This window comes from Melanostigma gelatinosum (assembly GCF_949748355.1).
Source record: "Melanostigma gelatinosum genome assembly, chromosome: 19".
Classification (NCBI taxonomy): domain Eukaryota; kingdom Metazoa; phylum Chordata; class Actinopteri; order Perciformes; family Zoarcidae; genus Melanostigma; species Melanostigma gelatinosum.
In genome coordinates, this window is record NC_136652.1 from 14,909,320 (window position 1) to 14,923,818 (window position 14,499).

The 14,499-nt window shown below is 42.1% G+C and overlaps 3 protein-coding genes across 3 annotated transcripts in view; 1 reads left to right on the forward strand and 2 right to left on the reverse strand.

Moving 5' to 3' along the window:
* Positions 1 to 14,499, reverse strand: part of fig4a (FIG4 phosphoinositide 5-phosphatase a) — a gene marked incomplete at its 3' end in the record, with an annotated part of 54,428 nt that overhangs the window by 3,392 nt on the left and 36,537 nt on the right. The window contains exons 22-23 of the mRNA XM_079291512.1: positions 1,536 to 1,652; positions 1,225 to 1,351 (exon numbers count right to left, since the gene is read on the reverse strand). Coding sequence (XP_079147638.1) covers positions 1,225 to 1,351; positions 1,536 to 1,652 — 244 coding nt within the window. The remainder of the gene's footprint in view (positions 1 to 1,224; positions 1,352 to 1,535; positions 1,653 to 14,499) is intronic.
* ccdc167 (coiled-coil domain containing 167) lies at positions 3,366 to 5,134 on the forward strand. The gene is made up of 4 exons (XM_079290680.1): positions 3,366 to 3,473; positions 3,612 to 3,706; positions 3,789 to 3,841; positions 4,269 to 5,134. The coding sequence occupies exons 1-4, from the start codon at positions 3,423 to 3,425 to the stop codon at positions 4,382 to 4,384; spliced, it is 315 nt and encodes a 104-aa protein (XP_079146806.1). The 5' UTR covers positions 3,366 to 3,422; the 3' UTR covers positions 4,385 to 5,134.
* Positions 12,763 to 13,773, reverse strand: gpr6 (G protein-coupled receptor 6; the record flags this gene model as incomplete). The annotated part of the gene is made up of 1 exon (XM_079291435.1): positions 12,763 to 13,773. One exon carries the CDS (start codon positions 13,771 to 13,773, stop codon positions 12,763 to 12,765), a length of 1,011 nt encoding a protein of 336 aa, XP_079147561.1.

Genomic DNA, 14,499 nt, shown 5'->3' on the forward strand with positions numbered 1-14,499 from the left:
GTCTTTAATCCTGGAGCACACAAGTACATACACACACCTGGCACCAAACAACTCCATTCACTCAGGACAGGCTGAGACATTCAACAATACACTTGGTTGAACATAAATAGAGCAGAATATTGTAGAGGGATTTTCTTGTGTTTAAAGATTATTTTGAGACATAAAATGTCCTCGAAATTCCTCCTATCAGTAACAAAACAGCTCAAATATCTTCTTTCATTGTGAAGTAGTCGGTACTTTTAAGCCTTTTAGATCATTTACTGTCTGTGTGAACCTGTAAGTTAATTAATCATTGGTTTATTTTTTTGGGCATGTTCCCAGCAAACTTAAGTTTCATAAGACAAGAACATGAAAAACGTTTCTGGGTTCTGTTGCTGTGTCGACAATCATAAACATGTCATTACACAGGACATTTGATTGGGGTCGCCAAATACATTTGCAGAATTTCTTCCATTGTCTTTTAGTTAACATTTATATCTGCAGTAAACCTTTGAGCCAAAAGAGGAACCTGAATATTCATACTGTTCTGATAATTGTAGCGTACTTATATCATTCAATATAATATTAAAGGCTAGCACGTTTTACTGATGAGAGGACATGACAAGAATGGCAGCATGATAGCATGTACTCAAGAAGATCTGTTTCAACCAATCATCAGAGCCGCGGTAAGTAGCCGACTTGCAGGGCTGCATTAGAACAAGTCAACCTTGGACAACCTCGAAGGGCGGTGTGAGAGACAAGATGGGAGGGACAGTGTGAGAGGATTACCAGAAAACAGAGCCTAACCAAGATACAGCCAGCGCATAACCTGTAAACCACTGAAGAGTGGAGAGAGACACAGAGAGGGCGAACGAGGGAGCACAACATAGACGTGAAGAGGGAAGGAGGGATCAAAAACATGATCCTTTAAATCATGTCTTCAAAGATCACTGAAATAACGTCTGACAGTTTGAAACCTCCTCTGTGGTTTCTAAGACTTGGCAGCAGCCGAGTAGACTGAGTAGCACATTAAAGCCGAGTGCTGGTGCAGACTCTATTAAGGATTAATAAGTTCATTGTTTTGTTGTAACACCCACGGGACAAACGCACGATGTCAACTTTGATGAACTGCTCCTGTAAAAAGTGACATAGTATTCTTAAAACATGTTCCTTCAGAACCATAAGCTCAGGATGACGTCAGAGACATCCGTGTGCAGCTGTGGTGCGTCACACTCCGATACTCACTGTGAACCTCGTCTCCACTGTGACTGGCTTGCTCTACTTTTTCCAGCAGCTGCTTGCTCTGCTCCTCCAGCTCACTGGAAAAAGTGAAATACACTGCGAAAAGTTCACTCAAGTCCTGCTTCACAGCCTGCAACAAGCACACAGAGAGGACACATGAAGTGTGTGGGGCTCTGTGAGAGTATGTGTGTCTTTCTGAGTCTCTACACGACTTATCTTTCTTTACTTTGGTTGCTATTTCGTGAAACATCTCAACAAAGGCAAATCACAAACGACCATTTACGCACGCAACATTCATCTCAGTGCATTTGTACCTGGACCTCAGCGAGGAGTTTGCAAAGGGACGACCGGGTGATCTTCTGAGCGTTCCTCTGGTGCCGATGATAGTTCAGGGTCTCCTCTTCATGGTCCCGACGGAGTTTCCCCAAACACTGAAATGGATGCAAAATCAATATACTTATTCTGCACCACTGTGCAACTTCATTCACACTTTATGCCAAGCTACAGTATGACTTTACAGTAATGAACAACATTAACCCATTCGACTTTAAATGCTGCACAGCGAGTGAAGACATGGCTGCTCATTATTAGCATTCGCATTTTGATTGCCAGATCTTAAACAGCACAGGCGTAATCAACAACCTTATTGACATTCACTGTTATCTGTTCCAACAATGTGCACAATATCAGGACCCTGGGACCGGCACTCTATATTATTGTCATTTATTACACATGTGCTTTTCCTGCTGTGACAAAGGGCCTATAAAACCCAATTAAACATATTATTTTGAGTAATACCAGTTGCTTGCTTATGACTAGTCTGTGTTGAAGTGTTGGCATTGAACACCTAAAGGCACAGTCTACTGAGATGATTTTTTTTGTGTCCATATTCTCATAATATAACAGGAACATACGGTACAGTATAAAGGCGACACATGCCCATTCAGGCTCAACTGGTCTCCACCGTTCACTAGAATGTTTGGTTCCATATCGCGATAATTACAATCAAATACAGAGTGAGCCTCTCTGATAAACCTTCAAGTGAAATTACATCACATGATCCAACTCTGCAGTCACCGAGGTGGAAAAAAACTTTTGAATTCAAGCCAAGTGGCACAAAATCAGTACAGATAAAACAGTCGTTCACACAAAAGACTTCTTCAGCAACTCAGGAGGTCAAGGAATAAATAGAATAGAACAATCCCCATCAATCAGTGTATAATAGAATAGAATAGAATATAATAGATGATCATCAGGGGTTTCCATAGGCCTTAAAGGTTTAACCCTGTAAGTAATAAATGGCAGGCATCTTATTACCTCGGCAAGTCTTAAATGGAGAATAGCATTCTCTGTCTCCAGTTCCAGTATTCGCTCCTCTTTTCTCTGAAAACACAGTGAAATATTACAAACAAGCTGGGGGTTTGGTGCGTGGAGTTATTTTTGAAATCATAAACGGCTAAACTACAGTACAAGTCCCTGAACGATCTCTCATAAACTAATCTCACATTTGGAATTACACTCCAGCAGTGATTTACCCTCAGTTTGTGCTCCAGCAGGTGTACCTGATGCGCAAATATTTGGTCCCGGTTCATAAAGAGAGGCATCTTTTCCTCAAAGAAGAATACGCTCGTAGAGAAGAGAACGGATACCCTCGTATCTTTCCTTCAGAGACGATCAAGCCGTGTCCTGTCAAGTGGAATAATCCAATTAACAACGGCCACCAACAGCTCGCGACAACACTCACCTGTCTGCGTCTCAGTGGGGGGGGAGGATGACAGTTTCCGGGCAGGCTGTTCTTGGTGGCATTATTTTTTATTATAACGACAGGTTATATGGTAATTTTTGTCATATTCTGAAAGTGGAATGAAGTCTACCCCCCGGTATTCCTAATTTAATTTGGCCCTGATTGTTTTGATGTGAACATTTCCCAAGTTGCTGCAGAAGAACACAACTTCAACACACACTTTTGTGCAGAAGAACACAACTTCAACACACACTTTTCAACACACTTCAACACACATCATACATTTGTGAATGTATGATGAACTTCATGTTGACGCCGACGCATCCCGATAGAGGGCAGCAAAGCCCTCCAAGGACATGTGGCAAAAAGGAAGAACTGAAGAAGAACGAAGAAGAAAATTACTTCCGCACCGTCACAGTTTATCAGCCGGGAGCCTGCAGCAGTTTCTGGCACAAAAATGGCGAAATTGAAAGACAGACGGCGAGAAAAAATGAGTGTCGCCACTGAGGTAAGACTTTGGAAGCCTTCAGCCGGCTGGCTGGTAGATTAGCTCATACATGCATACACTGACCTGTCGGTTAATGTTGTATAATAGATTAACTGTGGTTTGCTGGTAACCTTATTATCTAACCTGTACATATTGTAGATCGACCGTTTGGAGGAGCGCCGCGCGCGCTGCAAGGACAACCTGGAGCGTGCTGAGTTCAAGAGCAGGAAAGAGAAGCTCTCTGACAATGACAAGTGAGGATGATGCTGCAGGTCGTGACTGACAGGATACATAATGAATAACTTTCTCACTGGTCTCTTCCTCTCCGCTCCACAGGCACGACCTGGAGGATGAGATGACGATCATTAACGAGAGAGTGCTGAAGTTAGGTAAGTCTACATCCACAAAGTCACTGCAGGTACAATATATATTTTACAATATGGACATCATGATATATACCTCTGCTGTGACTGAACCCAAAACTGCTTCCAATGACCAAGGCACTGGGCATCATTTATAAATGAGTGGGACAATTCTAAATACTAGTACGATTGATAAGGCTACATAATTGCAGTCCATTTACAATGTATGTGACCACACACTTAAAATTCAGACAAACATTTAGAAATCAGGAAGGACTCAGTCAGTCACTGCTTGATATTATTATAGTCTTTAACTCTACATGTAGTCTGCCATTGCTGCAATATTTCACCAGCAGATCAATTGTAGGTTTTGTTCCCCTTCATTTCATAGTTAATCACCTGATGGCTGGTACACATAAGTGCCCTCAAATCAAATTGTGTTTGTCATTTCCAGACAAGGAGCTGGAGACGTTGAGAGGAGAGAATCGGAGGAACATGCTGCTGTCAGTCGCTCTGCTGGTCGTCGGCGCGCTCTTCTACTACGTCTTCCACAATGAAGAGGACTCGTGATACCGCCTGGTAACTTAAAGCGACTTTGTGTCTTAAAAGAACAACAACAGCCACAGGACAACGCTGCCGTGAGACGATGTACGAGGTTCACGGGGAAGCTTGAGAGCTGTGTTGGTGAAATACCTCAGTTCTGCCTCTAGATGGCAGCATTGTCATTGTACTGGGTTTCTCGTGCACATCTCCCTGGACTAGAGTAATGCACATGAGGTAATATTGCGGTAAAGTGAGCGATCATTTTTCTCTTTTCCTCAGCTTGTATACAGTCTGTTTTCATTGCTGTACAAAGACTTCACTGTATATTATAACATTCAACTCGAAGAATTTATATACGACAGTTTGCCCCCTAAATACACAATTAAATAGAAAGTTAATAAAGCTTGCCTTATGCCACAAATAAACCAAAGTAATGTTGCTTTTATACAATTTATCGATCTGCTTCATCTAATTGTGCCAATCAAGTTTGCTTGTCTTTTCAGTCACATATAAATGGATATGTGTAATAATGCATGGTACACATGTGCAGTTAAATGGATGAAAATATTTGATCCATTTAGTTTTCTCTTGAAATGAGTTGTACAGTATGTTTCATCACTACAGCATAGAGAACCTGATGAATGTATGTTTTGATGCTCATGCTGGCCATGCACCACCTCCCTTTTTTTTCTTTTAATACACATGTGAAAACTGAGTGTATGACAACTGGGTTTGGTCTTTTATGCTTTTCTTCATGAATAAAAACACTTCATTTTGGATGTTTTGTTTAGTATTTCATAGGCTCATTTAAAACTTGTTTTTATTCATCGTATCTTTTTTTACGAGTAGAGTTCATCACATGATTCATAGTTTCAAAAGAGGCCCACATTCGTCATAATTGGATGTGTCACTTTTGAATATGATTTTTCCCACTAACTGGAGCAACAATAGTACAACAGAAGAGTTAACATGTTAAAGGACATCAGCAGTCAGTGGGTGAGATTCAAGGTGTTTGTTGTTTGACGTGCTAAACAAAGAGGACGTGTAGTTCTTCACCAGTGACACAGTCATGGTGCGAATGGAGTGTTCGGGGGTAGGGTGAGGACAAGACTAAAAAGCCTTCAGCCCTTCTCTTGTGTGAGTCGATTAAAACAAAATCTAAAACTATTTCTCTGGTATAGATTCTCATTACTTTACCTTTAAATTACCCAATAACAGTTTTAAAGAGTCTCCTCTCCGTTCGTTATGTTCCCATTCAGGACTGAAATAGGTTCAATCGGTGAAATACTGCCCGTGTTTGTTTCTCCTTGTCAACATGTGTCAATTTACAGGCAAAAAGCTGAATCTATCGATCGAGGTTAATTTGATCGGAAGAATTTGCACTCTTATTGTAAAAGGTGGCAGTGATTCTCTGTACCAGTTTTTGTATCATATTCCATTAGTACGCCTTTTCTACCTGTTCTAAAAGCTATAACACAGTCTATAGTCAGTTCTGGTCCAGTTCAGGTGATCGTTCCTCCAACAAAGACATTTCAAATCATTTCAGATGCTTTAGTTTGATGCACAGGGGAGCTCTTTGGTTGTTATGGGAAATCAGTCAAATGTACGACAGGACAGACCAGCAAATAACTGTCTGTTTGCCCTCCCTCCTACACTCGATCTATTATCACCAACACAGTCGGCAGCACGCCTACGCTCCCTCAATCTCTCATCCCCAGATCAAACATATGCAAACAAGCCCATTATGCAACACTTCTGTGGGATTTAAAAGATTACTCTGGCCACTGAATTCGTTCAAATATTCATTTTCACGTTGTGGTTGATATCGTAGCCCATTTAAAAACATTTTGAGTGTGCCCTTCGTAGGTAGTAGTAAGTACAAAGTCACAAATTAGTCCGACCACTTTGATAAGTAACGCTGTTATTAAGTGCTTTTGTTATTTTCTGGATTTTACTTTTAAATACCTTTTTAAGTGGGTCTTTCAGTGAGTTGTAGTCTTACTTTTGGTCAATTGCTACAATTGCTCCTTCTAAAATATATAAACGTTACAGTCCCTTTGCTTGACTGCTTGATCCTGCAGGTCAGACGCTGACCTTGTGTGCAGTTTCGTTTTTTCATGACGTGATGTGTTAAGTTGCCTCAAGTAATGAAAGAACATGACTTTGGTCTGTCTGAGCCCCAAAATGCCAGATGTCGCTTTAAATTCTTCTTGGTTCTGAAGCAGCGGGACATTTGAGCTCACCTGCTGCAGGTGGAGGTTCAGTGTCAGCGCTCAGGTCAGGCGTCATTACGTAAGCTTGGTCATCTCTTCAGGTATTGAACCTTCCTTGCTGCCAGTTCACTTGAGCCATATGACAATGAATCTATAGTAAAGCATCATGTCTCACACCATGATCATATGTTTTGTATCTAAAATCTTAATTTGCAAAGTGACTAGTTTCGATCATTTTATTAAAATTGCGAATCTTAAACTCTCTACATATTTATATTTACATATACAACATATTTCCCTGTGCTAAGAGGCCTTGTGACTCAGTTTTACTTCAAACTGAATCTGTTTTTGACGACTGATCAGTCATCCAGTCAAGAGGTCTTTTCTGCCTTTTCTTGTTGGGTTCTGAGTTTTGTGTTTTTAACGTATGTACCTATTGTTGATGTTGTGTTTTGTTAGGTCTCTTGTGGAATTGTTGTCAAGTTTTATGTATTTCAAATCCCCATCCAGATACAGGTGTTGCAAATTAGCATATATAGGCTATAAATGCTGTGGTGTGTGGCTTTTGTTTCTGCTCAAAAACTTTTCCCGTTACAAGTTGTGAGACCGATAGACGATGGACTGTGACTTAGGGGGAAACAAATATGACACTTTCACACATACAGCATAACATCTCATACTCATAATCATGGCACATGTTTATGCATCTATATTATTATCGTTTTAAATCACTCCTGCTATGCTATGCTCATGCTACATGGTTACATTTTATACTCTAACCTTTAGCTTTCATCCAGAGTGATGTGGAAATGTATCTTAAGCTTATTTTCTTTGAAATCCCTGCTAACAGTCAGGAATGAAGCCATCATGCTCAGATAACAATGAAAGTCATATTTTCGAGTCCTGGCTGAATTTGTCCCCTCCGCACTAAAATTCTACATTAGTCATCATCGCTGTAGTCAGAGTGGTGAGTAATCTCTTAATAAGTAAAGAGGAGTTTCGATTGAAGAGAAGATGAGAACAGAGTCAAGTAGAGGGGGGCTGGTGGGAAAGTGTTGGGCGGCATGGGGAGACTTCATTTGTTGCAGAAGTGCCTTTTAAAAGTTGAGGTTCTGAAGATTACACAAGTCTCTACCGTTCGGACCGAGGTTGACTTTGAAGTAGAGGCGTATCAAACAAGGTAAGCTGATGGTAGGTAATGAGGATGGTAGGTAATGAGGATGGTAGGTAATGAGGATGGTAGGTAATGAGGATGGTAGGTAATGAGGATGGTATAATGAGGATGGTAGGTAATGAGGATGGTACAATGAGGATGGTAGGTAATGAGGACGGTAAGTAATGAGGATGGTATAATGAGGATGGTAGGTAATGAGGATGGTATAATGAGGACGGTAATGAGGACGGTAGGTAATGAGGATGGTAGGTAATGAGGACGGTAGGTAATGAGGACGGTAGGTAATGAGGATGGTAGGTAATGAGGATGGTAGGTAATGAGGACGGTAGGTAATGAGGATGGTATAATGAGGATGGTAGGTAATGAGGATGGTATAATGAGGATGGTAGGTAATGAGGATGGTATAATGAGGATGGTAGGTAATGAGGATGGTATAATGAGGATGGTAGGTAATGAGGATGGTAGGTAATGAGGACGGTAGGTAATGAGGATGGTAGGTAATGAGGACGGTAGGTAATGAGGATGGTATAATGAGGATGGTAGGTAATGAGGATGGTAGGTAATTAGGATGGTATAATGAGGATGGTAGGTAATGAGGATGGTAGGTAATGAGGATGGTAGGTAATGAGGATGGTAGGTAATGAGGACGGTAGGTCATGAGGATAGGTAATGAGGATGGTAGGTAATGAGGACGGTAGGTAATGAGGACGGTAGGTAATGAGGACGGTAGATAATGAGGACGGTAGATAATGAGGATGGTATAATGAGGATGGTAGGTAATGAGGATGGTAGGTAATGAGGATGGTAATGAGGACGGTAGGTAATGAGGATGGTAGGTAATGAGGACGGTAGGTAATGAGGACGGTAGATAATGAGGACGGTAGGTAATGAGGATGGTATAATGAGGATGGTAGGTAATGAGGATGGTAGGTAATGAGGACGGTAGGTAATGAGGATGGTAGGTAATGAGGATGGTAATGAGGACGGTAGGTAATGAGGATGGTAGGTAATGAGGACGGTATAATGAGGATGGTATAATGAGGATGGTAGGTAATGAGGATGGTATAATGAGGACGGTAGGTAATGAGGATGGTAGGTAATGAGGACGGTAGGTAATGAGGATAGGTAATGAGGCTCAGTAAGTGAACTGGCTGCAGACACCTTCAGTTGTGCACTAGAAACCTTTACAAACATTTACAAACACAAAGGCAGTTTCATCTGCCAGGTCAAATTGACATTTCATTCGGCACGATACTTTCTCTCCTTGCCTGAGTTGTTGTAATGAGCTTTCAAAAAAAAAGAAAAAAAGTATCCATGTTGAGCACAGATAGGCTATTTGGAAATGTGCTTCTTGATGTTTGATCATTTTAAAGCTTTCCTCCCCATTAAGAGGGGACACTGCCCTTTGTACATGTTGTTTAACTTCTAAATTGAACATAATTAGAGTGAGTACAAAGTTGAAAACAGCGTGTTGCTGTCCATAACACGTATTCAATTCATTGTACCTTAAAATGTGTCCCTCACTCACCATGTCACAGTGGTTTTCTGAGAAAACCAAGGGAGAGGAGTTAATGCCCCCCTGGGTCGTGTTTAGGGCTTCTCTCTCTCACACACACTCACTCACACGTGTACACTCATACATCATGCATGCAGCACATACAATACAGCCAGCAGGCCGCACATGCAATGAACACCCACCTAGAATCTGGTAAATTACCCATTACGAATCCTGATAGCTTCCAGGCTTCTAACAAGCACTCATACAGTACCATCCTGCGCGCACACGCACACGCACACACACAGTGTGTTTGATCAGGCCACGGGCAGAGAAACGAAGGCAAATGACAATAGCTTTTATTGCAAAGCAGTTTTTATGTAGCTGATGTGGGCTTGTCTCTGCTTTTCCAAGAGATAAAGCGTGCGTTTGGGTCTGGCGCTTGCTTGTCTGCTTGTGTGTGTGTGTGTGTGTGTGTGTGTGTGTGTGTGTGTGTGTGTGTGTGTGTGCGTGCGTGTTCATCATGGTAAACCCGTGTCTAATAATCAAATAGCCAGGTAGGCGGTTCCAACGTTTTTCCCGGACACCACTGCACTCTCCATGGGGAGCACTATCATAAATGAATGCTCATGCACTATTGATTTTCTTTGAGTCCGTCTTTTCTTCGACCATCTGTTCTGTACCTCAAACATTCCTATATAAAAATGACAACCCAGAGGCAAAACAATGCTATTTGGGTGATTACACAATCAATAAATCCAAAGCATTTTCCATCGAGCTCATGGCTGAATGAGCAATAGTAATGTTCCTATGGAGAGCATTTGCTACTCCGCTGTAATTAATGAGGGAATCGTTAGACTGTGTACTTTGGTAATTGCCTGGAGAGCTGCTCAGGTCTGCACTGATCAAGCATTACATAATTCAAAGATTGCTACCAGCCCCTGTTTAGTCTAATGGCTGTAATATTAAAGGGAAGACACATTTTAGTGTTGTTAATATAAACCTCCGCAAAAATAAAAAGTCCACTTTGCTGCTGAGAATCGATGAGACACAGATGCTAAATGTATTTAATGACTTTTTCTTTATGAAATAAGCTGTTGCTATTGTTTGGACTTTAAGCTGCAAGACATGTAAATCATGTTCCTGTATGAAGTTATGTCTTTACTACCTCCACACGTTTGAAGCAGTAGGCTTTGTGCTGGGTTAAATCAATAAGTCCAACTGATGGACGTTAAAAAAGATGTGTGAATCCTAATTTTGTGCATTTATAGTCTAATTTCACATGATGTTTTATGAGATTTATAAATTCACACTACAAGCTCTTGACTATGTACAAAGGACATTCTGATATTTGTATGTCATGCCTTTCCAGTAGTTGCACATCTGTAGCTCAATAAATGCTGCTCTTTACATATAAAGATGTGAACCAGTACTTGACATCATAAAAAATCACCATCACGTGTTGTTCTTAACTGTTTCCAATTGGTCCATTGGTCAGGTACGATATTATTATTATATTTTCTACAGATATACAGATGATTTAACTCTGCACCAGAGCAGCAGCGTGCTGATGTAGCTCTAAACAGTGGGCTCCCGCTAACATAAAAACATGTTTTGTTTTTCAGAAGGTGTATCATTTCCAGAATGTGTTTATGCAAGTAGAATAACTTTTATCTGATACACTACTTGGAGGGTATGTGAAGTGCAGAATGCCAGTATACAATAATGAATGCTAAATTTAAGAAACATGTGGCATTTGCGACATTTCCTCTTTAAATACTACCGTCACCTATCGCCACAATTCGCTTTCTGAGGCCTGTGAACAAACGGGTGTTTGCCTGATTTGGTGGGTGACTAAAAGCAACAGCTGTTGAGGTAAGGAGAAAAAAAACAAGGTGAACAAACATCTCTTGCTCTCAGAGCACCCAGGCCTCAGTGTGCGGTCCATTAGTGCCCTCCAGTATCCCTCACCTTTCCCCCACATCGTGATCAGCTTCAAACCGACTGAGGGCGTCACAGCTCTCAAAACAGGAGATTATTACAGTTGATCGTCCACACGAGGAGCAAGTCATTCCCTGTCGCCATTAACCCGACAGGGAATGACCATTTATCGCATAGAAGAAAGCATTCTCTCACTATACTACTCCTGAAAATAGCATTTATTGGACATCTAGGGTGGTGATTTAATAAAAAAGCATGCAACAGCTTGACATGTAAAAAAACATTTACAAGCAGAAGATATCTGTGTACGTATGCACACACGCTGGCAGGCCTCCTGGTCTTCAACAATATTCTTGTCCCTGTGTGACACCGTGATGCCCTGAACCACTACCTGTTTAAACAGCCAGGCAGATAAACTGCTGTTTGTAAGCTGCTCAGGCTGCCAGGTTTGTTCATTCAGTCTTTATGGCTCAAGCTGACAGGGCGAGCAGCCAGACTCTTTACCATCGCTCTTCTCACTCTGTCACACGTACGCACACGTACGCACACGTACACACACGTACGCACACGTACGCACACGTACGCACACGTACGCACACGTACACACACGTGCCCCGGGGCTGCTCTGCTCCTGAACTGACGAGACCCAGCGAGATAAGGCAACAGACTTCTGCAACCTCAGTTGTTGGTTGTAATGGTAAGCTACATTACACCTGCTCATCCGGACGGGGAGGTAATCAAAGCGGCTAAGCACACGTGACCACATGGCACATGTTGTAACACATTTGTGGTATCTCTCTCTCTCTGTGTCTCATATACACACACACACACACACACACACACACACACACACACACACGCACGCACGCACACACAGACTGAGCAAACAGGACTCAAACATGTGTACATTTAAGCTATTCTCTGGGACATGCTGCTTGCTTTCTTAAAGGTGCCATTAGTCTCTTCAAACAGACCCACCTGAGCTCCAGAGGAAGAAGCTGGAACGACGTGAAGAGGACGCAAAAAAAACAAACAAAAACAAGCCGAGTGCAAGGAGTCTTTGGGAGAAACGTGCTGCAGTAATGACACACGATGGAGCCGCTGCTGGATTTGATTTTTTAAATTTTTTTATTCCTCTTGTAGAAAATGCACATCAAAGACAATACCATACAAAATAGAAAAATGGCACACAGTACTCACAAGTTGAAACGTTTAAACACAACAAGGGCTTTACAATACTGCTTTGGCATTTCAAAAAACACGGACTAAAGTGCAAGATGTGCCATTCATTTTCTCATTGAAGTACATTCACAGGTTTGTTTTGTCTTTTTCACAGAAGTTTCTTGTTCACAGCATTTCAAAAAATCCCATCCAAACTTGTGTTGAGACACAATAAAGTGCAGATACAGTATGCATGACACACATTTCTATCTTCACATTCTTTTTGTGTTTGTAAAGCATTCACTGTCAACTGTAAGCAGATTGTCAATGGTCACAGAGTGATTTGTCTTTTTGCGCCGTCTTGTTTCACACACAAACACACACACACACACACACACACAAAAAGAGCCCTATCACCTGTTTAGACCTCACTTGGTGATCTGGAACGGTAGGCCTTGTTGGACTGAAAGCAGCCACAGAGAAGCACATGGAGGGAGCGCTGGATCTCTGTGTTCCTATAGGCGTAGATGATGGGGTTAATCATGGAGTTGTAGGTGGCTGGCAGCAGCGTGGCATAGGTGTACACTGACGGATACTCCCTCTCGCCTACCAGGCAGTAGATGGCGAAGGGCAGCCAGCTGGCGCCAAATGTCCCCAAGATGATGGCCAGAGTGGAGACCCCCTTCTTAGTAGCGACGTAATGCGACGTGGCAAAAAAGTGCTGCTGGAGGGCGATTTGGTGGGCGTGGTGGCACACAATCTTGCAAATCTTGAAGTAGAGCGTCAGCATGAGCACGAAGATGATGAAGAAGGAGGTGGCCAGTAGCGTGACGTTGCTCCGGGTCAAAGGGCGAACGATGCTGCAGGAGGCCGGATCGTCCAGGCAGTTCCAGCCGAGCACCGGCAGCAAGCCCAGAAACAGAGACACCCCCCAGGTCCCCAGTAACATCAGATGTACGTACTGCAGCGTCTTCTCTGAGAAGTACGTCAGGGCGTTGTAGAGGGAGAAATAACGGTCCACTGTTATGGCCAAAAGGCTGCTGATGGACGCAGTGAAGGAGGCCACCAGGAAGCCTACAGTGATGAGGCTGATCGTCTCAGAGGAGATCACATACTGAAACACGAAGTTCAGGATTAGTCCCATGCCGGCCAGCAGGTCTGCTGTGGCCAGGCTCCCAATCAGCACAAACATGGGAGTCCTTAGTGTCGGCGTGTAGAAGATGATTGCTACAACTATGGCGTTCTCACAGGCGATGACGGTGCCTGACATGCAAAGCATGATGTCCCACGGGTTGATGGGGAAATCTAACGGGGCGGTGGAGAACTCCAGACTGCTGTTGTGCTCCGAAGAATCAGCCCCCATCCATGGGAGAGATTCTCCAGCCGCAGGAGTCGCAAAGGAGTCGTTCACCACCAGAGACTCGTTCATCATCTCCACGCTGTCGTCTTTCTGTCCTGTAGGCAGTAGAAGTAGATTGGTTTGTTCATAATAATCTGAAGGCAATGGTGTTTACTCGTCATAGCCAATGCAAAAATTTATATAACAAAGCACATCATTTACCAATACCTACAGCATTTTTATTTTAAATGTAAATATAGCAGTTGTAGGCTCAGGCTATAGACACTTGTAGACAATCTGTTGCATGCCAAAGTTGATGAAAATCCACCCTAAAACATATTTTTTGTAATTTCTATAGTATAGCACTACTGTTTTTTACCTAGTTCGTTAACTTAATACCATTCTATTTTTGAATATACTGTGCATTTTTCATTTTCTTTAAATTTTCTTATATTCTGCTCTGTTATCTTATTGTATTGTATATATTGAGCATCTTTCATATTTTTATGTTTACTCTGTAACTCTGTTTGCTGCTGCTACAAACAAATCCCCCCCTGGGGATGAATAAAGTATGCATCTGTATCTATCTGCTGCACAGCTCTTTTAGTTTGTGAATTTGAGTTGAGCAGCAGAGAAATTCCTCTGTGATTTTGCGGATGCTCCATTGCGAGTAAATTCTGAAACGACTCTATCTTACTTGTATTTCAAAAAAGAAAGCCCTGCATCCAACTACAGCTGATTTATAAGTAATATCTCACATATAATAAATTCAGTTTCAGGGTGGATATTCCCTTCTGAAGTTGTCATAGTGAAGCAGCA